Below are 25,653 nucleotides of genomic sequence, written 5' to 3'. Positions count from 1 at the left end.
AATGGATCGAATGAGCTTGTATTCAATTGAATTTAGAAAGATGAGAGATCTTATAGAAACATATAAAATTCTTAAGGGATTGGACAGGCTAGATGCAGGAAAAATGTTCCCGATGTGGGGGAGTCCAGAACCAGGGATCACAGTTTAAGAATAAGGGGTAGGCCATTTAGGACTGAGATGAGGAAACACTTTTTCACCCATTGTGAATCTGTGGAATTCTCTGCCACAGAAGGCAGTGGAGGCCAATTCATTGGATATATTCGAGAGAGTGTTAGATATAGCTCTTAGGACAAAAAAAATCAAGGGACATGGGGAGAAAGCAGGAACGTACTGATTTTGGATGATGAGCCATGATCATATTGAATGGCAGTGCTGGCTCAAAGGGCCGAATGGCCTCCCCGTGCAGCCTATTTTTTATGTTTCTATGTTTTGGGAACAGCAGTTTCCCTCAGGCGTTGATGTGCTTTCTTGCCCATTGCTTTGATATGGGTGGTCTTCGACAAGTAGCTCGTGTTTACTCCTAGGAAAGTAAAACTTTCAACCAGAGATGCTGCCACACCGGCTGAGTTATTCCAGCACATTGCGCCTTTTTTTTGAAAACGAACACTTGCAATTCCTTGTTTCTATTAGACACCTTTTTAAATGGAGTTTTAAAATTCATCGCCGAGAATTCGTCAACCAGATTCTTTATAAATGAATATTTCTCATCTGTATTCTAATAGCTGCACCATGCTCACTGGCTTTGCAGAGATTCTGCTACCCTCTTTCCCTTGTTAATCTCCAACACTTAACAAACTTTATAAAAATACTTTTCCAAGTTCTGCAATGGCTGAACATGATAGTTTGCCACAACCACTAGGGCAATTAGGGATGGACAATAAATGCTGGACCTAGATGTGACACCCAAATATCATCATCTATGTACTAAAACTCTTGTTTGTTTGTTTGTTTGTTTGTTCCTGAACTACAGCCAAAACGGTACATGGTTTAGTTTTACTCTACAAATTGAGAGGGAGAAGGGAAAATTGGAAGTGTCAGTATTACAGTATAGCAAAGGGGAATACAGAGGCATGAGGCAGGAGCTGGCCAGATTTAACTGGAAAGAGGCCCTAGCAGGGAAGACAGTGGAACAGCACTGGCAGGTATTCCTGGGAACAACGCAGAAGTTGCAGGATCAATTTATCCCAAAGAGGAGGAAAGATTCTAAGGGAGTAAGAGGCACCCGTGGCCGACAAGGGCAGTCAAAGACAGCATAAAAATAAAAGAGAAGAAGTATATCATAGCAAAGAAGAGTGGGAAGCCAGAGGATTGGGACTCTTTTAAAGAGCAACAGAAGATAACTAAAAAGGCAATACGGGGAGAAAAGATGAGGTACGAGGGTAAGCTAGCCAATAATATACAGGGGAATAGTAAAAGCTTTTTTAGGTATATGAAGAGGAAAAAAATAGTCAAGGCAAATGTGGGTCCCTTGAAGTCAGAAGCAGTGGAATTTATTATGGGGAACAAGGAAATGGCAGACGAGTTGAACAGGTACTTTGGATCTGTCTTCACTAAGGAAGATACAAACAATCTCCCAAATGTACTAGTGGCCAGAGTTCCTAGGGTGATGGAGGAACTGAAGGAGATTCACATTAGGCAGGAAATGGTGTTGGGTAGACTGATGGGACTGAAGGCTGATAAAGGTTGATCCAAAATGGCGGCGCTGCCATAGCAGCTGCGGCTTACCTGCGGTCCATTTGTCTTTGTGTTTTTGTTGTCTTAATTGTAGTTGTGATGTGGTGTTTTTGTGTTTGTGTACTATGTGTGTATGTGGGGGGGAGGGGGGGAACTGTAAAATTGTAAATAGGTGTCCCTTCCGAACGGAGACCCGACCTTTGTTTTCTGGGCCGTGTCTCCGTTCCTGCTGCGGCCTACCATCGGCCCAACTCCTGGAGCTGGCTGCCTCCAGGGCTCTGGTTCGCAGAGCCCGCGGATCGGACTTACCATCACCGGAGCCGGCCGTCCTCGGAGGCTGCGGGAGCGGCTGCGACTTGCCTTAGGCTCGGGCCACGTGGATGCCGACATCGGGAGCTCCGGCAGCAGCAGCGGGTTTGCCCGCCCCGGATCGCGGGGCTTGGGTCGCGGACATTTCACCGTCCGGCGCGGCCTAAGATATGCCGAGGGATATTTCTCTGCTGGGCGGGGGCTTCAATGTCGGGAGCCACGACCGCCCCGACGTGCAGCAACAGCGGCAGCAGCAGCGTGTTCGCCCGCCCCGGATCGGACTTATCATCGGCGGAGCCAGCCGTCTTCGGAGGCTGCGGGAGCGGCTGGGACTCGCCTTAGGCTCCGGCCGCTGCGGACCGTCCGGCGCGGCCTGCAACCACAACAACCTGACTGCGGGAGAAGACGGCAGGAGAAGGGAAAGACATTGTGGCCTTCCATCACAGTGAGGAGAGGACTGGAGGAGACTCACTGTGATGGATGTTTCTTTGATGGATGTTTCTTTTTTTGTGTGTTTTTGGGGTTGTGTAATTTTAATGCCTATTTAATGCTTTTATTGTTGGACTGTGTTTTGGTTTTTTTTGGGGTTGTGTAATTTTAATGCCTATTTAATACTTTTATTGTTGGACTGTGGGTGACTGAATTTCGTCCAATATTGGATGACAAATAAAGCTATCTTGAATCTCTTGAATCTTGAAATCCCCAGGGCCTGATCCCAGGGTACTTAAGGAGGTGGCTCTAGAAATTGTGGACGGTTTGCTGATCATTTTCCAATGTTCTATAGATTCCGGATCAGTTCCTGTGGATTGGAGGGTAGCTAATATTATCCCACTTTTTAAGAAAGGAGGGAGAGATAAAACGGGAAATTATAGACCAGTTAGTCTGACATCAGTGGTGGGGAAGATGCTGGAGTCAATTATAAAAGACGAAATTGCGGAGCATTTGGATAGCAGTAACAGGATCGTTCCAAGTCAGCATGGATTTACAAAGGGGAAATCATGCTTGACTAATCTTCTGGAATTATTTGAGGATGTAACTAGGAAAATTGATTGGGGAGAGCCGGTGGATGTGGTGTACCTCATTCGGCCCTTCGAGCCTGCACCGCCATTCAATATGATCATGGCTGATCATCCAACCCAGTATGCCTTCTCTCCATACCCCCCTGATCATCCAGCTCAGTAACCTGTGGTTACCAGGCTCAGGGTATGGGGCCTCTCCATACCCCCTGATCCATTTAGCCACAAGGGCAACATCTAACTCCCTCTTAAATATAGCCAATGAACTGGCCTCAACTACTTTGTGTGGCAGAGAATTCCACAGATTCACCACTCTCTGTGTGAAAAAAAACTTTCTCATCTCGGTCCTAAAAGACTTCCCCCTTATCCTTAAACTGTGACCCCTTGTTCTGGACTTCCCCAACATCGGGAACAATCTTCCTGCATCTAGCCTGTCCAACCCCTTAAGAATTTTGTAAGTTTCCATAAGATCCCCCCTCAATCTTCTAAATTCCAGCGAGTACAAGCCAAGTCTATCCAGTCATTCTTCATATGAAAGTCCTGCCATCCCAGGAATCAATCTGGTGAACCTTCTCTGTACTCCCTCTATGGCAAGAATGTCTTTCCTCAGATTAGGAGACCAAAACTGTAGATTCAAGATATCTCCCAAATCATTAATATATATTGTAAATAGCTGGGTTCCCAGCACTGAGCCTTGCGGTACCCCACTAGTCACTGCCTGCCATTCTGAAAAGGACCCGTTTATTCCTACTCTTTGCTTCCTGTCTGCCAGCCAGTTCTCTATCCACATCAATACTGAACTCACAATACCGTGTGCTTTAAGTTTGCATACTAATCTCTTATGTGGGACCTTGTCGAAAGCCTTCTGGAAGTCCAGATATAACACATCCACTTGCTCTCCCTTATCCACTCTACTAGTTACATCCTCGAAAAATTCTATTAGATTCGTCAGAAATGATTTACCTTTCATAAATCCATGCTGACTTTGTCCAATGATTTCACCACTTTCCAAATGTGCTGCTGTCCCATCTTTAATAACTGACTAGCATTTTCCCCACTACCGATGTTAGACTAACTGGTCTGTAATTCCCCATTTTCTCTCTCCCTCCCTTTTTGAAAAGTGGGGTTACATTAGCTACCCTCCAGTCCTCAGGAACTACTCCAGAATCTAAAGAGTTTTGAAAAATTATCACTAATGCATCCACTATTTTTGGGGCTACCTCCTTAAGCACTCTGGGATGCAGCCTATCTGGCCCTGGGGATTTACCGGCCTTTAATCCATTCAATTTACCTAACACCACTTCCCGACTAACCTGGATTTCACTCAGTTCCTCCATCTCATTTGACCCCCGGTCCCCTGCTATTTCCGGCAGATTATTTATGTCTTCCTTAGTGAAGACAAAACCAAAGTAGTTATTCAATTGGTCTGCCATGTCCTTGTTCCCCATGATCAATTCACCTGTTTCTGACTGCAAGGGATTTGTTTTAACTAATCTTTTTCTCTTCACATATCTATAAAAGCTTTTGCAGTCAGTTTTTATGTTCCCTGCCAGTTTTCTTTCATAATCTATTTTCCCTTTCCTAATTAAGCCCTTTGTCCTCCTCTGTTGGACTCTGAATTTCTCCCAGTCCTCCTGCTTTTTCTTGCTAATTTGTACGCTTCATCTTTTGTTTTGATACTATCCCTAATCTCCCTTGTTAGCCACGGATGCACTACCTTCCCTGATTTATTCTTCTGCCAAACTGGGATGAACAATTGTTGTAGTTCATCCATGTGGTCTTTAAATGCCTTCCATTGCATATCCACCGTCAACCCTTTAAGAATCAATTGCCAGTCTATCTTGGCCAATTCACGTCTCATGCCCTCAAAGTTACCTTTCTTTAAGTTCAGAACCATTGTTTCTGAATTAACTAAGTCACTCTCCATCCTAACGAAGAACTCAACCATATTATGGTCACTCTTGCCTAAGGGGCCACGCACATCAAGACTGCTAACTAACCCTTCCGCAGCTATTTACAATATACATCAATGACTTGGATGAAAGGATTAAAAGTACCATTAGCAAATTTGCAGATGATACAATGCTGGGTGGTAGTGTGAGCTGTGAGGAAGATGCAATGAGGTTGCAGGGTGACTTGGACAGGTTGTGTGAGTGGACAGATGCATGGAAGATGCAGTTTAATGTGGATAAGTGTGAGGTTATCCACTTTGCTGGTAAGAATAGGAAGGCAGAGTATTATCTGAATGGTGTCAAGTTAGGAAAAGGGGACGTACAACGAGATCTGGGTGTCCTAGTGCATCAGTCACTGAAAGGAAGCATGCAGGTACAGCAGGCAGTGAAGAAAGCCAATGGAATGTTTGCCTTCATAACAAGAGGAGTTGAGTATAGGAGCAAAGAGGTCCTTCTGCAGTTGTACAGGGCCCTAGTGAGACAGCACCTGGAGTACTGTGTGCAGTTTTGGTCTCCAAATTTGAGGAAGGATATTCTTGCTATTGAGGGTGTGCAGCGTAGGTTTACTAGGTTAATTCCCGGAATGGCGGGACTGTCATATGTTGAAAGACTGGAGCGACTAGGCTTATATACACTGGAATTTAGAAGGATGAGAGGGGATCTTATCGAAACATAAGATTATTAAGGGGTTGGACATGTTAGAGGCAGGAAACATGGTCCCAATGTTGGGGGAGTCCAGAACCAGGGGCCACAGTTTAAGAATAAGGGGTAGGCCATTTAGAACGGAGATGAGGAAAAACATTTTCAGAGAGTTGTAAATCTGTGGAATTCACTGCCTCAGAAGGCAGTGGAGGCCAATTCTCTGAATGCATTCAAGAGAGCTAGTTAGAGCTCTTAAGGATAGCGGAGTTAGGGGGTATGGGGAGAAGGCAGGAACGGGGTACTGATTGAGAATAATCAGCCATGATCACATTGAATGGTGGTGGTGCTGGCTCGAAGGGCCGAATGGCCTACTCCTGCACCTATTGTGTATTGATAGCGCGACAATTTTAGGCCCACCTTACTCACCAATGGTGCTAAAGGAAGAAGTTTAATTGAAATCGGTGTTCTTTTTTAAAGTTATTCACATTGTAAAGTTTAATTCTATCTCCTAGGGAGGAAAAGGGGGTTTGAGGGGGATGGAGTGGAGGGGAAGGGGGTGGAGGGAGGGGGAAGAGGGAGGGAGGAGGGAGGTGAGGGAGGGTGGCAGGGGGAGGAGAGGTCGCTGCACCAATGCAGGAGAGGTTTGGGCCCAACGGGTCCACTTATAATAACCATATAATATAACCATATAATAACTACAGCACGGAAACAGGCCCGTTCGGCCCTACCAGTCCACGCCGACCACTCTCCCTGACCTAGTCTCATCTACCTGCACTCAGACCATAACCCTCTAATCCCCTCTTATCCATATACCTATCCAATTTACTCTTAAATAATAAAATCGAGCCTGCCTCCACCACTTCCACCGGAAGCCCATTCCATATAGCCACCACCCTCTGAGTAAAGAAGTTACCCCTCATGTTACCCCTAAACTTTTGTCCCTCAATTCTGAAGCTATGTCCCCTTGTTGGAATCTTCCCCACTCTCAAAGGGAAAAGCCTACCCATGTCAACTCTGTCCGTCCCTCTCAAAATTTTTAAAACCTCTATCAAGTCCCCCCTCAACCTTCTACGCTCCAAAGAATAAAGACCCAACCTGTTCAACCTCTCTCTGTAGCTTAAGTGCTGAAACCCAGGCAACATTCTAGTAAATCTCCTCTGTACCCTCTCCATTTTGTCGACATCCTTCCTATAATTTGGCGACTAGAACTGCACACCATACTCCAGATTCGGCCTCACCAATGCCCTGTACAATTTTAACATTACATCCCAACTTCTATACTCGATGCTCTGATTTATAAAGGCAAGCATACCAAACGCCTTCTTCACCACCTTATCCACATGAGATTCCACCTTCAGGGAACAATGCACAGTTATTCCCAGATCCCTCTGTTCCACTGCATTCCTCAATTCCCTACCATTTACCCTGTACGTCCTATTTTGATTTGTCCTACCAAAATGCAGCACCTCACACTTATCAGCATTAAACTCCATCTGCCATCTTACAGCCCACCCTTCCAAAAGGCCCAAGTCTCTCTGTAGACTTTGAAACTCTACTTCATTATTAACTACACCACCTATCTTAGTATCATCTGCATATTTACTAATCCAATTTGCCACACCATCATCCAGATCATTAATGTAAATGACAAACAACAGTGGACCCAACACAGATCCTTGGGGTACTCCACTAGACACTGGCCTCCAACCTGACATACAATTGTCAACCATTACCCTCTGGTATCTCCCATTCAGCCATTGTTGAATCCATCTTGCAACATCACTATTAATACCCAACGATTTAACCTTCTTAATCAACCTTCCATGTGGAACCTTGTCAAATGCCTTACTGGTCCATATAGACAACATCCACAGCCTTGCCCTTATCAATTTCCCTGGTAACCTCTTCAAAAAATTCAAGAAGATTAGTCAAACATGACCTTCCAGGCACAAATCCATGTTGACTGTTTCTAATCAGGCCTTGCTTATCCAAATAATTATATATATTGTCCCTAAGTATCTTTTCCATTAATTTTCCCACCACAGACGTCAAACCAACAGGTCTATAATTGCTAGGTTTACTTTTAGAACCTTTTTTAAACAAAGGCACAACATGCGCAATGCGCCAATCTTCCGGCACCATCCCCGTTTCTAACGACGTTTGAAATATTTCCGTCATAGCCCCTGCTATTTCTGCACTAACTTCCATCAATGTCCTAGGGAATATCCTATCAGGACCTGGAGACTTATCCACTTTTATATTTTTCAAAAGTGTCCGTACCTCCTCTTCTTTAATCCTCATAATTTCCATCACTACTCTACTTGTTTCGCTTACCTCACATAATTCAATATCCTTCTCCTCGGTGAATACCGAATACTTGGTCTAGTTTTGAATAAAACTGGTCTTAATGTACATAAGCTGCATAATGCAATCTTACACACAACCTAGAACAGTGTCTTACTTCTAATATAACAGCAGCAATCCAGATATCAATCATGAAAGCACCCACCTGTTCAGGAATTGAAATACATTTCCTGTATAAAATCCAAGATTTGTTCACATGCTTTACAAATGACGTGGCAACAGATACAGGGTTTCTTCTGAACCCTGCAAGGATCAGTAATATTTAATGCTTGAATTGCCGTAGATGACACCAAAAATTCTCAAGTATTTAAAATCATTGTCTTCAAATCCAAACACCTGAAAGATTCTTTCAGCTTCTAGTTTTGTCCCACTGTGGTTTCGGTTTGCGATAGAAACTACATCTTTATTACAATGCCAAAGTAGCTCCCAAAGGAACCATTCATCCCCCAATGATTGGTGGGCAGATCTTTAGGTCACAAAATAAGATCCCCATGTGTGTTTTTTGCTTGAACATTTTATTATTACTTAGCCGTTGAACATTCACAAGGCCCTCAAGCTTTCAGGTGACAGTGTGTGCAAATTAATATTCATTTCCATAGATCATCAAAAATGCCCTGGCGTTGGATTCAGGTTCCATTATTGTGCACAAATGAGTAAATTAGCATATTTCAGAGCTTCTCACATTAAACGTTTTCTTTTCAGCTAAAGTTTATTGCACATTGACATATACAATTTCAAAAATAGCAATTCGATAGAAATATAGTTCAAGTATAGTTTAAATCTCTTTGGTGTTAAAGAACTTGTATACAAAACAATTTCCCACCATACATAATCTATTATAAAGTTCCATTAGGTATTTACAGAGGCTAAGAACATGATTCCATATGGAACCAGATATAAATCTGGGAAGATAATTTCTTCACTTCACTAAACTGGAAATGGAATCCAAGACTAATAAATACATGTTTAAAACGATAGTCAAAATACTTGTCTAAATTATCATATCATATCATCATATATATACAGCCGGAAACAGGCCTTTTCGGCCCACCAAGTCCGTGCCGCCCAGTGATCCCCGTACATTAACACTACCCTACACCCACTAGGGACAATTTTTACATTTACCCAGCCAATTAACCTACATACCTGTACGTCTTTGGAGTGTGGGAGGAAACCGAAGATCTCGGAGAAAACCCACGCAGGTCACGGGGAGAACGTACAAACTCCTTACAGTGCAGCACCCGTAGTCAGGATCGAACCTGAGTCTCCGGCGCTGCATTCGCTGTAAAGCAGCAACTCTACCGCTGTGCTACCGAATTATGTTTGGTAGTAATATAATGAAGATTCAATAATAACCGCCGGTGATTTCAATCAACTCAATTACAACAATTCTACCATCAGCTAAATCACCCCGTCCTTATAATTAGAAAGCAAAATCTCCTGCAGCTTCTCCAGTGCACATAAATAACATTTAATCACTTCAAACACTTGATTTATAATCATCCCCAACAGATAAAAGTTATTACGTAACATATGCATGAATATAAAAAATTTCCTTTCAATAAAAGCAAAAAAACCCTTAATTTTTGTAGCTTCATGGGACGAATTATACCGACAAATAATGGCTGGCAGCCAATCAAAAGATCAGTATTAATGTTGAGTGACACAAGTAAAACTAACCCCAGTGCCTCGAAATTACCTTCAATTCAACTGCAAGTAAGATAGTCTTAAACCCAGTGTTGGAATTAATGGAATGGAAAGGGCCTTTCCCAGTTAATGGCCATTAAACGTAAAATCATGTAGTGATAGGAGAAAGTCCACGCTATTTATGTAAGTTTCAGGGAGCTGGATGCTATCAATTTCATTTTAATTAGAGATAAGGAAGGAGACATTTTTAACCATTCTTATTAGCTGCTCCATTCCCATTGTAGATGGGCTATTGCATGCTAGCCAAAAGTAGTGCTTGTTAGTAGTAGTCCCACCTAGTACGTGCTTTATCGCGTACGTCAGAGATAAGAACTCGCCTACATCAGGTGGTAGATGTAGCAGCTCGGAGCTGTAATGTACTGCAGGTCCTATGCTGCAAGTGCTTCAATAAAATGATGCGGTGTATCTTAGCATGCACTTAAGTACTTTGTTACATGGTGTCAGAGTCAACTCGGACCTACTCCGCTGCGTTTATCGTGTTTTATTTTCTTTATTTAGTTTGTGCTTCTGTTATCTCCATTATGGCTAATTCATGTCGTCGCCCGGACCCTCTGATCTTTGATTTAGAGATTGCTGAACGTTGGCGTCTTTTCGAGCGTGGCTACAATCATTATGCTCGCATCGTTCATCGCAATGACCCTCTTGATGTGCGTGCATCTGTTTTGCTCAATCTTGCGGGTCCTGAGGCTTTGAATCGAGCTGACAACTTCGTTTTTGCTCCAGCTGTTTTGGGTGACAACGGCCAGGTTCTCGATCCTGCTGAGACTGTAGATGACCCTGCGGTTCTACTCAAGAAATTCAGATAAATTCTCTGTGATGTGCCTTGCAACCATATAATTGAAAGAACAAAGTTCTATGCTCATTTGCAGCAGGCTGATGAACCTATTGAACAATTTATTAGTGACCTCAGGCACATGGCTGCGCGCTGTCGATTTGCGGGACAAACTTGTTCAAGATAAGCTGGGAGGGGGCATGATTGATAGCAAACTGAGAGCTGAGCTGCTTCGCAACACTGAGTTGACCCTAGACCAGGTTATACACTCCTGCCGTATTTCAGAGATTACTGCTTCCCATGCTGTTCCTGTCCCCTTCAGTCCACGTCAGCAACATAACGTTAATCTCACAGACTTCTCCTACCGCAGAACCTCTAACGTGCCTGCTACTCGCTGTCTGAATTGTAACTATTTTCATGCGAAGGGTCGTCAGTTCTGTGTTGCTTACGGAAAGGCTTGCAATTTCTGTAAAACATTGAACCATTTCACTAGATGCTGTCGTTCCCGTGTGACTGCTAATGTTCCAAGGACAAGTTTGCACCTGCTTCAACAGGAATTCGCTGATACCAACTCCCAGGAGCCTGAATTGTCACCCCTCGCACTCTGCTCAAACAGTGCGGATAACAGCTCTGTTATTCACTCCCTCCTCCTTTCGTCTAACAAGCTACTTGACCCTGAAGTAACTGTGTTCGTAAATATCAGGCCTCTACTCGCCAAGGTAGACACGGGCGCAAAGGTCAACGTCATATCATTAAGGGAGTTCAACAAAATTTGCAATGCCGAACATATAGATAAAGCCTCCTCAACGCTTCGGGCTTATGGGGGAGAGATCCTGCACCCACTTGGAAAAGCTAATCTAAAGTGCACTGTTGATGAGCAGACCTGCACCCTGCCATTTTACATTGTGAAATCAAATTCAGAGACGTTGCTCGGTATCAACACATGCCACGATCTAGGCCTGGTGTTTTTCTGACGCGCGGTCCACAAACTATGCCTCACTGATGAGCCTACTCAACAACTACTTTCTCACTACAAAGATCTTTTTGATGATGAACTGGGTACGCTGCCTGCCAAATATCGCATCACTGTTGATCCTACCGTCACACCTGTGGTCCGAGCGCCACATCGGGTTCCACATGCCATGCGTGACAGAATACACAACGAACTCAAACGCATGGTTTCAATGGGTGTTATTGCCGAAGGAACTGACCCGTCTGATTGGGTTTCCACCATGGTCGTCGCAACTAAGAAAAACAAACAGGAGATCCGCATCTGCATCAATCCCAGAGATCTTAATACTGCTATCAAGCGCCCTCACTACCCTAAGTGAACCACAGAAGATGTCGTTGCACAGAATGGTAACGCAGCAGTGTTTTCCTTCCTGGATGCCAAAAGCTCTTTTTGGCAGATTCCACTTGACCCGGACTCATCCAACCTCATTACTTTCGCCACACCCTTTGGCCGTTTCAAATTGCCCTTCAGCATCAACTCCGCCAGCGAAGTTTTCCAACGTACTATGGAATAGTTGTTTGCAGAGTACCCGTGCGCCATCATCGTTGATGATATTCTTGTCTACGGTGGCGACCTGGCTGAACACGATGCTAATCTGAAGACCGCGCCAGGGACATTAATCTCAAACTGAATCCACTAAAGTGCAGGTTTCGCCTTCCTGAGGTCACTTACGTCAGACATGTTTTCACCAGCAGCAGTCTCCGACCAGATCCACTGAAAATTGCAGCCATCAATGAACTGCTGGTTCCTACTGATGTTGTGAGTTTACAACGATTCCTCGGCATGGTTAACTACCTGGGGAAGTTTATCCCCAACAGTAGCGAATTATCAGCCCCCCTGCGGGAACTGACGCACAAAGACCCGCAGCACCAAAGGGCCTTTGACACCCTCAAGCTACACCTGGCTAGCGCACCAACACTTTCATATTTTGATCTGGAGCTACTGGTTTCCATCACCTGCGATGCGTCCCAGTACGGTCTAGGCGCTGCGTGCCCGCAGACCACGACTGATGGCGGCTTCAAGCCCGTCTCGTATGCATCCCGTACTCTGACTGACACGGAGCAGCACTATGCACAGATCAAAAAGAAACTGCTCGCAGTGGTTTTCGCCTGCACCAAATTCAAGGACTTCATCTTTGGTAAGACCGTTACCATTGAGACTGGTCACTATTTTGAACAAGCTGATTCACGCTGCCCCAGCACGATTGCAACGGATGATAATGCAGCTGCAGCGCTTTGATTTCCAAATCGTCTACAAGAAATGTAAAGACATGCACCTAGCAGACACGCTATCCAGAGGCCCCGCGCAGAACCACGCTGCAACGGCACCTCTCCGTACATGGCTCCCCTGCACGCATTCACTCTGACAACGGCAGGCAATTCACCAGCCAAGCATTTAAGAACTTTGCTAAACGATGGGACTTCCAACACATTACCAGCAGCCCAGAATTCCCGCAGTCCAATGGGCTCGCCGAACGCGCCGTCCGGAGTGCGAAACAACACATGGAATGAGCTTACCGTGCCAAATCCGACGTATACCTGGACTTACTCAATCTACGGAACAGTGCACGGGATCCTGTCCTATGCTCGCCAGCCCAGCGACTAATGTCTCGCCTGCCTGTCTCTCAGCAGCTACTCCAGCCGCACGTTCGGTCCCCGCCCGTGGTGAAGAAGCAACTACAACGTCAACGGGACACACAGAAGCGGTTCTTCGACAAGTCCAGTAAGCCACTCACACCTCTTGCACGTGGACAAGTGGTTCGTCTGCAATCCGACAAGGGCCATGCATGACTGGGACACATTTACGGCCCTTCCAAGGAGCCACGTTCATATCTGGTCGAAGTGGACGGGGTAATCTACAGACGCAACCGTCAACACATCCTTCCGGTGAAGGAACCGCGTCCTGCGACTCCGAGTCCTGACGCCCCGCATCTCATGTTCGCTCCCAGTTGATTCAGCTTCCCCACCACCAACCGTTGTTCCTGCCGTGGGTTCCCCGCGTCGGTCGGAGCCTGGCACGCCCATGTCGTCTCCCAATAGTCCTGTCAAGTCGCCTGTTGCGTTCCCACTTTCCTCTCCCGTCTGTTCTCCCACGAAAGGAAGTGAGGCGGTCTCTTACCGCACGAGGGCCGGACGGGTTTGTAGGCCACCAGTTAGATATGGCGATTTTGTGTAACTTTGCTCGTATATTCTTAACAGTTTTATTTCATTGCTTAAGCTACCATTGTTCCTTTACTTCTAAAAGAAGCGATGTAGATGGGCTATTGCATGCTAGCCAATCGTAGTGCTTGTTAGTAGTAGTCCCGCCTAGTACATGCTTTATAACGTTAAGAACTCGCCTATGTCAGGTGGTAGACGTAGCAGCTCGGAGCTGTAATGTACTGCAGGTCCTATGCTGTAAGTGCTTCAATAAAATGATGCTACATTTATTGTATCTTAGTGTGTACTTTAGTACTTTGTTACACCCATTGCTGTTGCATTGAATTCAAATCATTTTCCCATCCTCTACACATGCACCAATAGCTTGATTTCCCTACAACAGTTGACAATAAGTTCATAACATCTCTCATCAACTCTCGTCTCTCCTGATTATATGGTTGGAGGTAAATACTGTTCAAGTCAAGATCCTACATCAGGACTGAGGCAGCGTCTCAAGGTGTTGACCGTCCCTTTGTCTCCATAGATATTGCTGAACCTGCCAAGTTCCTCCAGCAACTTTAGTTTTGCTCCATTTTCCAGCATTTACTGTCCCATGTTTGCTGATAACATTCATTCTGTTTGTTTCACCCGCTTCCTACCAATTTAAGATTGACCCAAACAACTCAACGTGCTCACTCATACTAGAGGTGCAGAAGTCCTTATGCCAAATTTTGTGTACATTAACCTACATTTGGTTCAGAATTATATATAAACAGAATGCAAAAAGAAAACAAGAAAGTGGCCATTAGAGGTTTTTCTGAAAGTTGCATGTAGATCGATTTTGTATCACTTAAACATGTAATCAGATTTATATGCATGCACAAGTGGAAGTGGCTTTGATTTCTTCACAGCGGAGGTATATGACCACTTACTAGTGTGCAGGCCTTTCCCATGATCTGATGCTTTGGAAAGAGGTGATGTTGGAGAGTTCAAATTACACGGAAATTTGCCAATTGTTTAGCAAAGAGCTGACAGGCCTTCTCAAAAGGAAAATATTATATTACATCACATCCAAAACCTCTATGCAAGTGCCTAACAAATTAAAACAAAAATGTGTATTATTCATACTTGGGCTACAGGCAAGGCATTTGTTGTCTATCTCTAACCAAAGTGGTGCTGGCAAGTCCCCATCTTGAAGCACCAGTCTGTATGTACTCCCATTCTACCATTCGGTAGAAATGTGAAGGTTTCAACCTAGAACTTCACTAAACTCTGATTAAATATGATTGAATGTAGTACTTGAGTAATTTCTTTTTGCTGTGTTTGCCCAACTATATTTTCCAGCAGATTGAGTTAAAAAAAATCATTATATACACCTCAGTTGTGTTGATTCGCTGGCAACTTTCAAAACGTCACTTAGAGGAGTTATTGCAGGTATAGCAACTCAAAGGTCTGATTATTCAGCTCAAAAGGAGAATCAATACAGTGGCTGAAGAACAGCCAATAATCTAAACGCCACTAATAAGATTAGGGACACTCCATTTGGCAATTTCCGGCTTGTGATTGGGACCACCTATGTGCACTGTGATGTTAATGTACAAAGGGTTATGATCTTGTGATATCACATGGTAGGAGCAGGAGTTCAATCCATCATTCTTCCAGTTTTTATAGACTTGGCTTAGAAGCCACCCCCTGTAAAAATGATCAGATGTTCAAGAGCTCAGTCAACAGAATAAATAAATGTAAAATTAACTGTAGGACATAAATTAACTTGGGTCTGGTTGGTGATACTGTGCCATAATGATCAAAGTACAACTTACATTTAGAATGATAAATTCACTTCTAAAAAATATAAATACAAATAAACAAACTAGAATGGAGATGAGTAGCTACCAAAGTTTACATTCTAACCCACCTATCAGGATTGACTTCATTTCCTTTGTCCCTTGTGTGGAAAGTCATCGTGTATCTGGCAACTTGAGGGGGGGGCCTCACAACTTTCATTTTTACCAGCTGAGTTCTAAGAATGAAATAAATTATGAGCCCAAAGCACACATGAACAACAAATATAATTACATTTGAAAGACATTTTTCTCATTTATTAAATAGGTGCAGGAGTAGGCCATTCGGCCCTTCAAGCCAGCACCACCATTCAATGTGATCATGGCTGATCATCCACAATCAGCTATATTTCCCGCAGAGTTATAATGTGACACACCATTTAAAAAAATCAAAGTTGCCAATTTCCTTCGCTTTTTTACCCCCTCACAGTTCTGTGGTTTTGCACTCCAATGACTCCATCTACTGCCACAAAGAGGCAGAGAGACACAGGCACAGAGACAGGCAGATGAGGCGCTGCTTCACCAGTTTGTATTTAGCCCCACCCTGGCAGTGGAGGAGACCGATGACTGATGGGTTGATGTGTGAGACACAAATGGGAATGAAAATGGCTCTCCACCAGGAACTCTAGATGGCCATTGCAGACAGACCATAAGTGGTCGGCAAAGCTGTGGCCTTGTCTGTGCTTGATCTCATCAATGTATTCATCCAGACAATATTCAGCCATGCTCCTGACATGCACTTTATAAATAACCTTCAAGGTCCTAGTGCATCAGTCACTGAAAGGATGCATGCAGGTACAGCAGGCAGTGAATGGCCAAATGGAATGTTGGCCTTCATAACAAGAGGAGTTGAGTATAGGAGCAAAGAGGTCCTTCTGCAGTTGTACAGGGCCCTAGTGAGACCGCACCTGGAGTACTGTGTGCAGTTTTGGTCTCCAAATTTGAGGAAAGATATTCTTGCTATTGAGGGCATGCAGCGTAGGTTTACTAGGTTAATTCCCGGAATGGCAGGACTGTCGTATGTTGAAAGACTGCAGCGACTTGGCTTGTATACACTGGAATTTAGAAGGATGAGAGGGGATCTTATCGAAACATATAAGATTATTTAGGGGTTGGACACATTAGAGGCAGGAAACATGTTCACAATGTTGGGGGAGTCCAGAACCAGGGGCCACAGTTTAAGGATAAGGGGTAGGCCATTTAGAATGGAGATAAGGAAAAACCTTTTCACTCAGAGTTGTAAATCTGTGGAATTCTCTGCCTCAGAAGGCAGTGGAGGCCAATTCTCTGAATGCATTCAAGAGAGAGCTAGATAGAGCTCTTAAGGATAGTGGAGTCAGGGGGTATGGGGGGAAGACAGGAACGGGGTACTGATTGAGAATGATCAGCCATGATCACATTGAATGGTGGTGCTGGCTCGAATGGCCAAATGGCCTACTCCTGCGCCTATTGTCTATTGTCAAACAGGAAGCAAGTAATTTGCCAAAGGATATCCAGCCACTTCCCCCATTTTACTGGCTCTAACACTTTTGCAATTGTTCCATTCAAGTTTTAAAGCAGAGTAAATTCTCTGGGACTTTGAAGGTGGAATACTCGAAATACTACCAGTCCACTCCATGCCTCCAAAAAAATTGCTTCCACAAGGACACCTTTCTGATTTTGAGTCAATCCTGTGAATGTGTGCTGCAGCAACCCAAGATCTGTACCTTTGCTCTTAATGCAAACACCAAAGGTGCAGAGCATTCAAAATGTGGAATCCCAAAGCCTAGCAAATCTCAGTAAATCCCCCTTACCTTTGATATCCAAAACCCTTGCAATTAATCTCAACATACTTTTCGCATTTTTAAACTGATGGTTATATCTGCAACAACTACTTACTGTGTGGACTATATCCAGGTATATAATCTCCCTTTGCACATAACTATTGGTGTCACAGGACAGAAACAGGCCCTTTAGTCCAACTTGTCCATGATGCTTCTTATCCTTCCAAACCTTTTCCATCCATGTATCTCTCCAAATGGCTTTTAAATGTTATTTCACCTGCCTCAACTACACCATCTGGCAGCTCATTGCATATAACCACAATCCTGTGTGAAAAACGTTCCCCTCCGGTTCCTGTTAAATCCCCCCCTCCCCCCCAACTCCCATAAATCTATGCCCTCTTGCTTGTGATCTCCTTACCCAAGGAAAAAAGACTGCATTCACTATTTATTCCTCTCATGATTTTGTGCACTAACATAAGATCACCATTCAGACTCCTGTGCTTCAAGGGATAAAATCCTAGTCTGCACAACCTCTCTATAGCACAATACTCCCAGTGCAGATTCACCAACGTCTTAAACAATTGTAACACAATGTACATACTCGATTCCCTGACTGATGAAGGCAAAGCATGCCAAAGTCATCTTCATCACACTTTAAAGGAATTATATACCTGGAGTCCAATAAGTCAATTAGCTTCTCAACATTTTTAGCCAATGGTGTTCAACCAGGAACATTGCTGGGGCTTCTATGTATAAAATGTATAGGTGGCCTGATTAGTGACTTTGCAGTTGGACTTGTGGATAGCAAGCAAGGTTATTCAGAGGGTACTAGGTTGTCAGCAAGTGGCAAGGGTGCCAAAGGCAGCATATGGCATGCTGGTATTCATCAGTTGAGCCATTCAGTATAAAAGTTAGCAAGTCATATTGCAGCTTTATTTTTTTTTAAACAGTTTAGGCAGCGTTTGGTGTACCACATGCAGTTCTGTTCATCACACTAAAGGAAAGACGTGAAGGCTTTCGGGAGGGTACAAATGCCAATTACCAGAGAGCATCAGTTTAAGGTGAGAGGTGGAAGCTTAAAAGGGGGTTTACAGGCTAGTAATATTTTTTTTAAAGACCGATAAGTACCTGGAATGCGCGGACAGTGGAGGTGATGGAAGCAAATAAAAAGAACAATATTTAAGAGGATGGACAGGCATGGAACAGAAGGGGCAGACTATGTGGAGGCAGATGGAGTTAGTTTAATTTAGCATCATGGTCGGCACGAAGATACCTGTTGCTGTGCTAGACTGTTCAATGTTTGATATTCTAATGCATGTCAAAGTCTGTGCTGACTGGGAGCTTTCTGACAAGTTCTGAGCAGCTGGAGGACCAGTACAGATCCTTGCAACACCCAACTAGTACAAGCTGGCAATCAGTAAAAGTTAATTTTGGCAAAATAAGGGAACTCTGAATGACTAAAGGGGTTGTAGATTTGGTCAAAAATAAACTGGAAGCAAATGCAAGATTTACGATGACATCAGATAGTGCCTTTGAAAAATATAAACCAAGGAGAAAACAAAAAGCCGATGATTAGAAGGGACAAAAGGGGCAACAAAATGATTGGCGAGTCATCTTAAGAAAATCCCAAGGCATTTTATAACTAGATTAGAAAAAAAGAGTAACCGGGGGAAGTTAGGACTACAAGGATAAAGGAAGGAATTTGTGCATGGAGTTGAAGGATGTAGGCGAGATACTACACAAGTACTTTTCATCTGCTTTCACCAAGAAGAATGGAGGACCGTGAAATCTGTGTGGAGAATACTAATATGCAAGGGCAATTTGAGATTAAGGAGGAAGTGGTGTTGGGGTTCTTTAAGAGCATCAAGGTGGATAAATACCCAGCACCTGATGGGCTCCATCCCAGTTTATTGAGAGAGGCAAGAGGAGATTGCAGGAGCGTTGAAGAGGATCTTTGCATTCACTCTAGCCACGGTAATGTACTAGAGGACTGGAGAGTAGCTAATGTTGTTCTTTTGTAATTTCTCCCTCCCGTTTCTGGACCATCTCCAACATCTCCCTCCCGTTTCTGGACCTCACCATCTCCATCACAGGAGACAGACTAGTGACTGACATCTACTATAAACCCACTGACTCGCACAGCTATCTGGACTACACTTCTTTCCACCCTGTCTCCTGCAAAAAGTCTATCCCCTACTCCCAATTCCTCCGTCTACCCCGCATCTTCACCCGGGATGAGGTGTTCCACAATAGGGCATCAGAGATGTCCTCATTCTTCAGGAAACGGGGCTTCCCCTCTTCCATTATAGATGAGGCTCTTACTAGGGTCTCTTCTACATCCCGCAGCTCCGCTCTTGCTCCCCCACCCCCCCATTCATTACAAGGACAGAATCCCCCTCGTTCTCACCTTCCACCCCATCAGCCAGCATATCCAACAAATCATCCGCCAACATTTCCGTCACCTACAACGGGACCCCACCATTGGCCATATCTTCCCATCCCCTCCCCTTTCTGCGTTCCGCAGAGACCGTTCCCTCCGTAACTCCCTGGTCCACTCATCCCTTCCTACCCAAACCACCCCATCCCAGGGCACGTTCCCCTGCAACCGCACGAGATGCAACACCTGTCCCTTTACCTCCCCCCTCAACTCCATCCAAGGACCAACCAGTCTTTCCAGGCGAGACAGAGGTTCACCTGCACCTCCTCCAACCTCATCTATTGCATCCGCTGCTCTAGATGTCAACTTATTTACATCGGCGAAACCAAACGCAGGCTCTGCGATCGCTTTGCTCAACACCTGCGCTCAATCCGCATTAACCAATCTGATCTCCCGGTGGCTGAGCACTTCAACTCCCCCTCCCACTCCCAGTCTGACCTTTCTGTCATGGGCCTCCTCCTATGCCATAGTGAGGCCCACCGGAAATTGGAGGAACAGCACCTCATATTTCGCTTGGACAGCTTGCAGCCCAGCGGTATGAACATTGACTTCTCCAACTTTAGATAGTTCCTCTGTCCCTTTCTTACCCGCCCCCTTCCCAGATCTCCCACTGTCTTTCTGTCTCCTATATCCTTACTTTGTCCCGCCCCCCCTGACATCAGTCTGAAGAAGGGTCTCGACCCGAAACGTCGCCCATTCCTTCTCTCCTGAGATGCTGCCTGACCTGCTGAGTTACTCCAGCATTTTGTGAATAAATACCTCTTTTGTTCAGTTAGTGAATTAAAGAAATTCCAGGAAATTGTAGGCTGATGAGCTTCATATCAGTTAGAGAAGCTGTTGGATGGGATTTTCTCTCATTTTGAAGGGAATGGGTTGATTAGGGACAGTCAGCATAGCTTTGTACATGATAAGTCATGGCATACTAACTTGATCAAGTTTTTTTTTGGAGCTAACGAAGATGATTGATGAGGGCTTACATGGTTTTTAGTAAAACCAGAAGATTAAGATGCGCAGGATTAACAGAGACTTGGTCACAAGGATTCAGAACTTGTTTACTGAGAAGACAGGGTTGTGGTGGAAGGACAATATTCAGGCCAGAAATCTGTAACCAGTGGAGTTCACAGGGATCGGTGCAGGAACCGTTGCTATTTGTGTGATATACATGTAAACTTTGATGAATTGTTTGTAAATTTGCAGATGACACCAAGATAGCTGGGATAGCAGACTGTGAGGAAGGTTGTCAAAGGATACAGCAGGATGTAAATCAGCTATAGAAGTGGGCAGATAAATGGCAGGAGTTTCAAGTGTGAGGTGTTGCACTTGCAGAAGTCGAATGCAAGGGGAATAAAATACCATTATTGCAAGACCCTTAATAACATTCATGTACAGCGTGATCTTGGAGTCCAAGTCCATAACTCCCTGAAAGTGGCAACACATGCAGATAGTGACAAAGGACGGCTATGGTAGGTTTGCCTTCATTGTTCGAGGCTTTCAGTATAAAAGGCAGGAAGTCAGGATGCAGTTTTATAGGACTTTCTTTCGGCCGCATTTGGAGTATTGCATGCAGTTCTGGTCGCCACTTTGTAGGAAGGAAGTGGAGGCTTTGAAAATGCTGCAGAGGTGGTTTACCAGAATGATGCCTGGACCGGAGGGTATTAGCCACAAGGAGAGGTTGTACAGACTATGTTTGGAATGCCAAAACCTGATAGAAGCATGTAAAATTATGAGAGGCATATACAGGGTCGACAGTCAGAACCACGCTCCGCAGGATGGAAATATCAAATACTAATAGGACATAACTTTAAGGTTAGATGGGCTAAGTTTAAAGGAGATGTTACACACAGAGGGCAGCGAGTGTCTGGAACATGCAGGTTAGTGGTAATGACATGAAAAAGATTTTTGGATAGGCTCAATGTTTGGAGGGACATGGATTATATGCAGGAAGATGAGAATTGATCTTGCCTTTATGTTTGGCAGAGACATTGTGGGCTGAGGGGCCTATAGGGTCTTGACCCCAAACGTCACCCATTCTTTCTCTCCAGAGATGCTGCCTGTCCCGCTGAGTTACTCCAGCTTTTTGTGTCTATCTTCAGTTTAAACCAGCATCTGCAGTTTCTTTCTACACTACTGTTTTATGTTCTACTGTTTTCCTTCCTATAATCAATTCTCCATCCAAGCTAAAATGTTCTTCCCAAATACGTGTCTCCAAATGTGGATTGGGGTTACCTAGGGTGCAAGGTTTCCATCTGATATTAGTCCCCTTAATATATTTTGCTAATGCACATTCCCGTTAATGACTAACAACCTCAAAGACAGACTTTATTATTATTATTAAACTCTTTGTTATCCTCTATTATCTCTACCTATATCAATGTTCTCTATAGGGAGGACATAAGAAACTGTCACTACATGTGTCTGCCAAATCTTCATTAACCATTAGAGTAAAGTCCAAGAACATAATTCTCTGAAGTGCCATCATCGGATGGTGACGGTTCTCGGTGCTATAAAGCTGGAAAGAATGCAGAGTAGATTTGCAATTATGTTGCCAGGACTTGAAGGACTGTGTTTTTGTGAAAAGGTGGGTACGCCGGGACTTTATTCTTTGGAAAGTAAGAGCCTGAAGGATGATCATCTGAAACAGGTGTATAATACCGAGGGGCAAATATAAGGGTGAATGCTGAATTTTCCTCTCCTCTCCGAATCAAGAACTAGAGGGCAGAGGTTTATGGTAAGAGGAGGAAAGAGTTAAAAGGAACCTGAAGGGGAACTTATTCCACACAGATGTGGTCGGTATATTTAACAAAGCTGCCAGAGGAAGGTGGTTGAATCACATACAATAACACTTAGAAAGACATTCACAAAATGCTGGAGTAACTCAGCAGGTCAGGCAGCATCTCGGGAGAGAAGGAATGGGTGACGTTTCGGGTCGAGACCCTTCTCTCGACCCGAAACGTACATGAAATGGAAGAATTTAGTGATATGGGTCAAATATGGGCAAATAGGAATAGCATAGATGGGCATTTTGGTCAGCATGGACAAGCTGGGCCAAAGGGCCTCTTTCGCTGTTGTATGACTTTATAATAATTTCACCTGCCTCAATTTCAAGGGACCACCCGTTAATTTTATGATTCTTTTTGCACTGTTGTTGCTCTTACCCCTTATAGTTCTTGCTAATTTTCATAATTTACAATATGATAAACAGGTCCACCACCGATTTTCCAGCATCCTTAGTTACAGAGCCTTTCTGGATTATCCCTATTGCTAGAACCAAAGCGGTCACGGCCTCAGAGAGGAAAACAATGGCCCACCTAGGCAGCCAAGACGTTGGCAACATATCTGGCCAGGCTGGGTTCCAGATCCTCGGCAGCAGGGAGCATATTCAACCCACCGATCGGCTCTGGGAGTCGGCTATAGGAACGGATCTGCCAACTCCAGCCAGGACTGAGTGCCACTCCCCTGGCCATCCGGGGGGCAAATCCGATCGCGGAAGTCCCAGAATGTGGAGATCAGTTGCCTCACCTAGCCTACGTGCCACATTTTTTGTGTCGCGGGGTGGGGGGTGTTGGAGATTGGCCTTTGTCCAACAGACTGCCCAAGATGAAAAAACACGTGTGAGCCAAATGATAGACTTGCAAATTGTGGAAAATCACGAATTGTGAAGCCACATGTGCTGATATGTTTGTGTGCTACTGTATGTTTCATTTTTTTCCTTAGTACCTAAACAGATGTACAGCACTTTGGTCAACGTGGGTTGTTTTTAAATGTGCTATACAAATAAAATTGACTTGACTTGACATGAAGGAGTGTAGGTGGAGGAGGAGGGTGGTTTGGAGAGAAAGAAGAGGGCCAGGGGGAGTGGGGAAATCTTTGTAGAAGTTACGCAAATTGGTTTTAATTTGTTGTTCAGTTCATGAATTTAAATGTATGAAATTAAATGATACAATAACGTGAAGGGTGATGTGTAAGGTTGTTTGGATTTGGTAATTAATAGCATTAGCATACATTTTGTTGAGGAAAAAAAGCTCAATGTTCTACTTGGCATAGAAAATCTCAACAAATGGGCAATGCTTCAGACAGGAAAGTTCAATTAACGCCACTTAGGATAAGCCATTAAAATAAACCTCTGCCTATTTTTAAATTAAAAATAGACAGCAGTTAACAAACTATCTAGGAATCTGATTTTGACTTTACACATATTCACGCATGTTAGCAAAACAATCAAAATGGACAATGATCCGAAGTAGGCAATTATCCAAATATCTCTTCTGGACAAGGATCCGAAGTAGGGAATTATCCAAATATCTCTTATCTCCACGTTTATAAATATAGCAACCTACCTTATAAAAAGATCATCGTCCTCTCCTCCCCAGCCCCAGTAACGGTTTGAAAACCCATTGACTTTTAAGAACTGCTCCCCGGACAATGCTGTTACTCCACCAAATAATGCTTCGTAGGGTAACCTAGTTATTTGGGAATTTGCATGAATGGGAGTGGGGGAGGGGAAAGAAAGGTGGAAATGAAAAAAAATGTGAATTTTACTTTACGCCCAATGAATAATTAAAATATACGCACTGACTACATAAGAGAAAATATCATTTCTGCTTTAACCTCACCCCGGCATTGCTTGATACCTTACAATAATTTCTTGCTTCCATGAAGATCAAAGCAAACATGAAAACTTTCCCCAAATTAAATGGCTGTAAAATAAATTAGCAATTGATTCAAGTACTATGCAGCCATAAACCACTAAAGTTTCATCACCAAATTAATAACTTAATGATAAAATATTGGAAGTGCAATAATGATAGCATGTAGACAGATCTAATTAAATTTATCACAACCACAAGATGCTTACACAGTATTCAAGGAGCACAACCCAAATAAAAATTATCAGTACCATGGTATTTCTTCAGGGAAATAATACTATTTATCATTGACTAAATGTGTTAGCTTATGGAAACTGGACATATTAATTGCAGTGAATTGAAAAGTAAGTTTAGGACCTCTACTGACAAATAATCAAAAATACACTTAGTTGCACTGTTGGAATAAGAGGCAGCCATTGCTAAATCTTTGGCCGAATAATTCTCTACATTAATGAAACAAACAGAATAGAAGTTAATGTGATAACCAAGTTAAACAATGTTATAGAAAGTTGTCTATAAAATTGCAAAATTACAAAATTAAATTGCATTTTAACTTTTTGGTCTGTTCTGTTCTCAAAAGTAGGTTCTGGAGTAACAAATTTCCAATTCACTATCGCACCAATTCTGGGTTAAATTACAAAGATATTTTCCAGAATACCACTATCTTGCAAGCTAAGCAACATTTAATAGAAAGGTTGTTAAATCATCATATGCACCAACAACAGGACATATTCCTCAGGCAATATGAAGAGGGCCTCCTTAGCCAACATTTAGAGGATCCTACAGAGGAGAGGAAAAGTTTTCATGGATGAGCCTTTGGGCCCAGGATCCACTGTTCTATTACGGTTAAGATAGTTATGGATAGAGACAGGGTAGGCATACGAGTTAAAATTCTGAATTGGGGCAAGGTCAACATTGAAGGTATTAGACTGGAGCTCGCTCAAGTTGATTGGAGCAGGATACTTAAAGGCAAAGGAACGTCTGAAAAGTGTAAGGTAGACCCAAAATGCTGGAGTAACTCAGCAAGGCAGACAGCATCTCTGGAGAAAAAGAATGGGTGACGTTTCGGGTCGAGACCCTTCTTCAGACTGATGTCATGGGAGTGGGCGGGACAGAGATAGAATGAAATTGGACACAGTAAGACTGGGAGATCTGAAAAGTGTGATGCTTTAAAAAGTGCACTGACAAGAGTTCCCGTATGTTCCTGTTGGAGGGAAGGGCAAAGCAGGAGGGCATTGGGAAGCTTGGATAATGAGAGAAATTGAGGCTTTCGCCAAGAGCAAGGTGTAGGCAGCTGGGGTCAAGTATATCATATCATATCATATCATATATATACAGCCGGAAACAGGCCTTTTCGGCCCACCAAGTCCGTGCCGCCCA

At 43.7% G+C, this 25,653-nt stretch overlaps 1 protein-coding gene across 1 annotated transcript in view; it reads right to left on the bottom strand.

The window, feature by feature from the left end:
• Nucleotides 1–11,804: 11,804 nt before the first annotated feature.
• Nucleotides 11,805–25,653, bottom strand: part of LOC144598677 (beta-1,4-galactosyltransferase 4-like) — a 34,624-nt gene continuing 20,775 nt past the window's right edge. Inside the window, exons 5-7 of the mRNA XM_078408929.1 lie at nt 23,965–24,087; nt 15,502–15,606; nt 11,805–15,278 (exon numbers count right to left, since the gene is read on the bottom strand). Of these exons, the coding sequence (XP_078265055.1) occupies nt 15,095–15,278; nt 15,502–15,606; nt 23,965–24,087 (412 nt within the window). The 3' untranslated portion in view covers nt 11,805–15,094. The remainder of the gene's footprint in view (nt 15,279–15,501; nt 15,607–23,964; nt 24,088–25,653) is intronic.

The sequence above is a fragment of the Rhinoraja longicauda genome, chromosome 12 (assembly GCF_053455715.1).
Source record: "Rhinoraja longicauda isolate Sanriku21f chromosome 12, sRhiLon1.1, whole genome shotgun sequence".
Taxonomy (NCBI): domain Eukaryota; kingdom Metazoa; phylum Chordata; class Chondrichthyes; order Rajiformes; family Arhynchobatidae; genus Rhinoraja; species Rhinoraja longicauda.
Note: the sequence above shows the minus strand (reverse complement) of the source record. Positions and strands in the feature narration are given on the sequence as shown.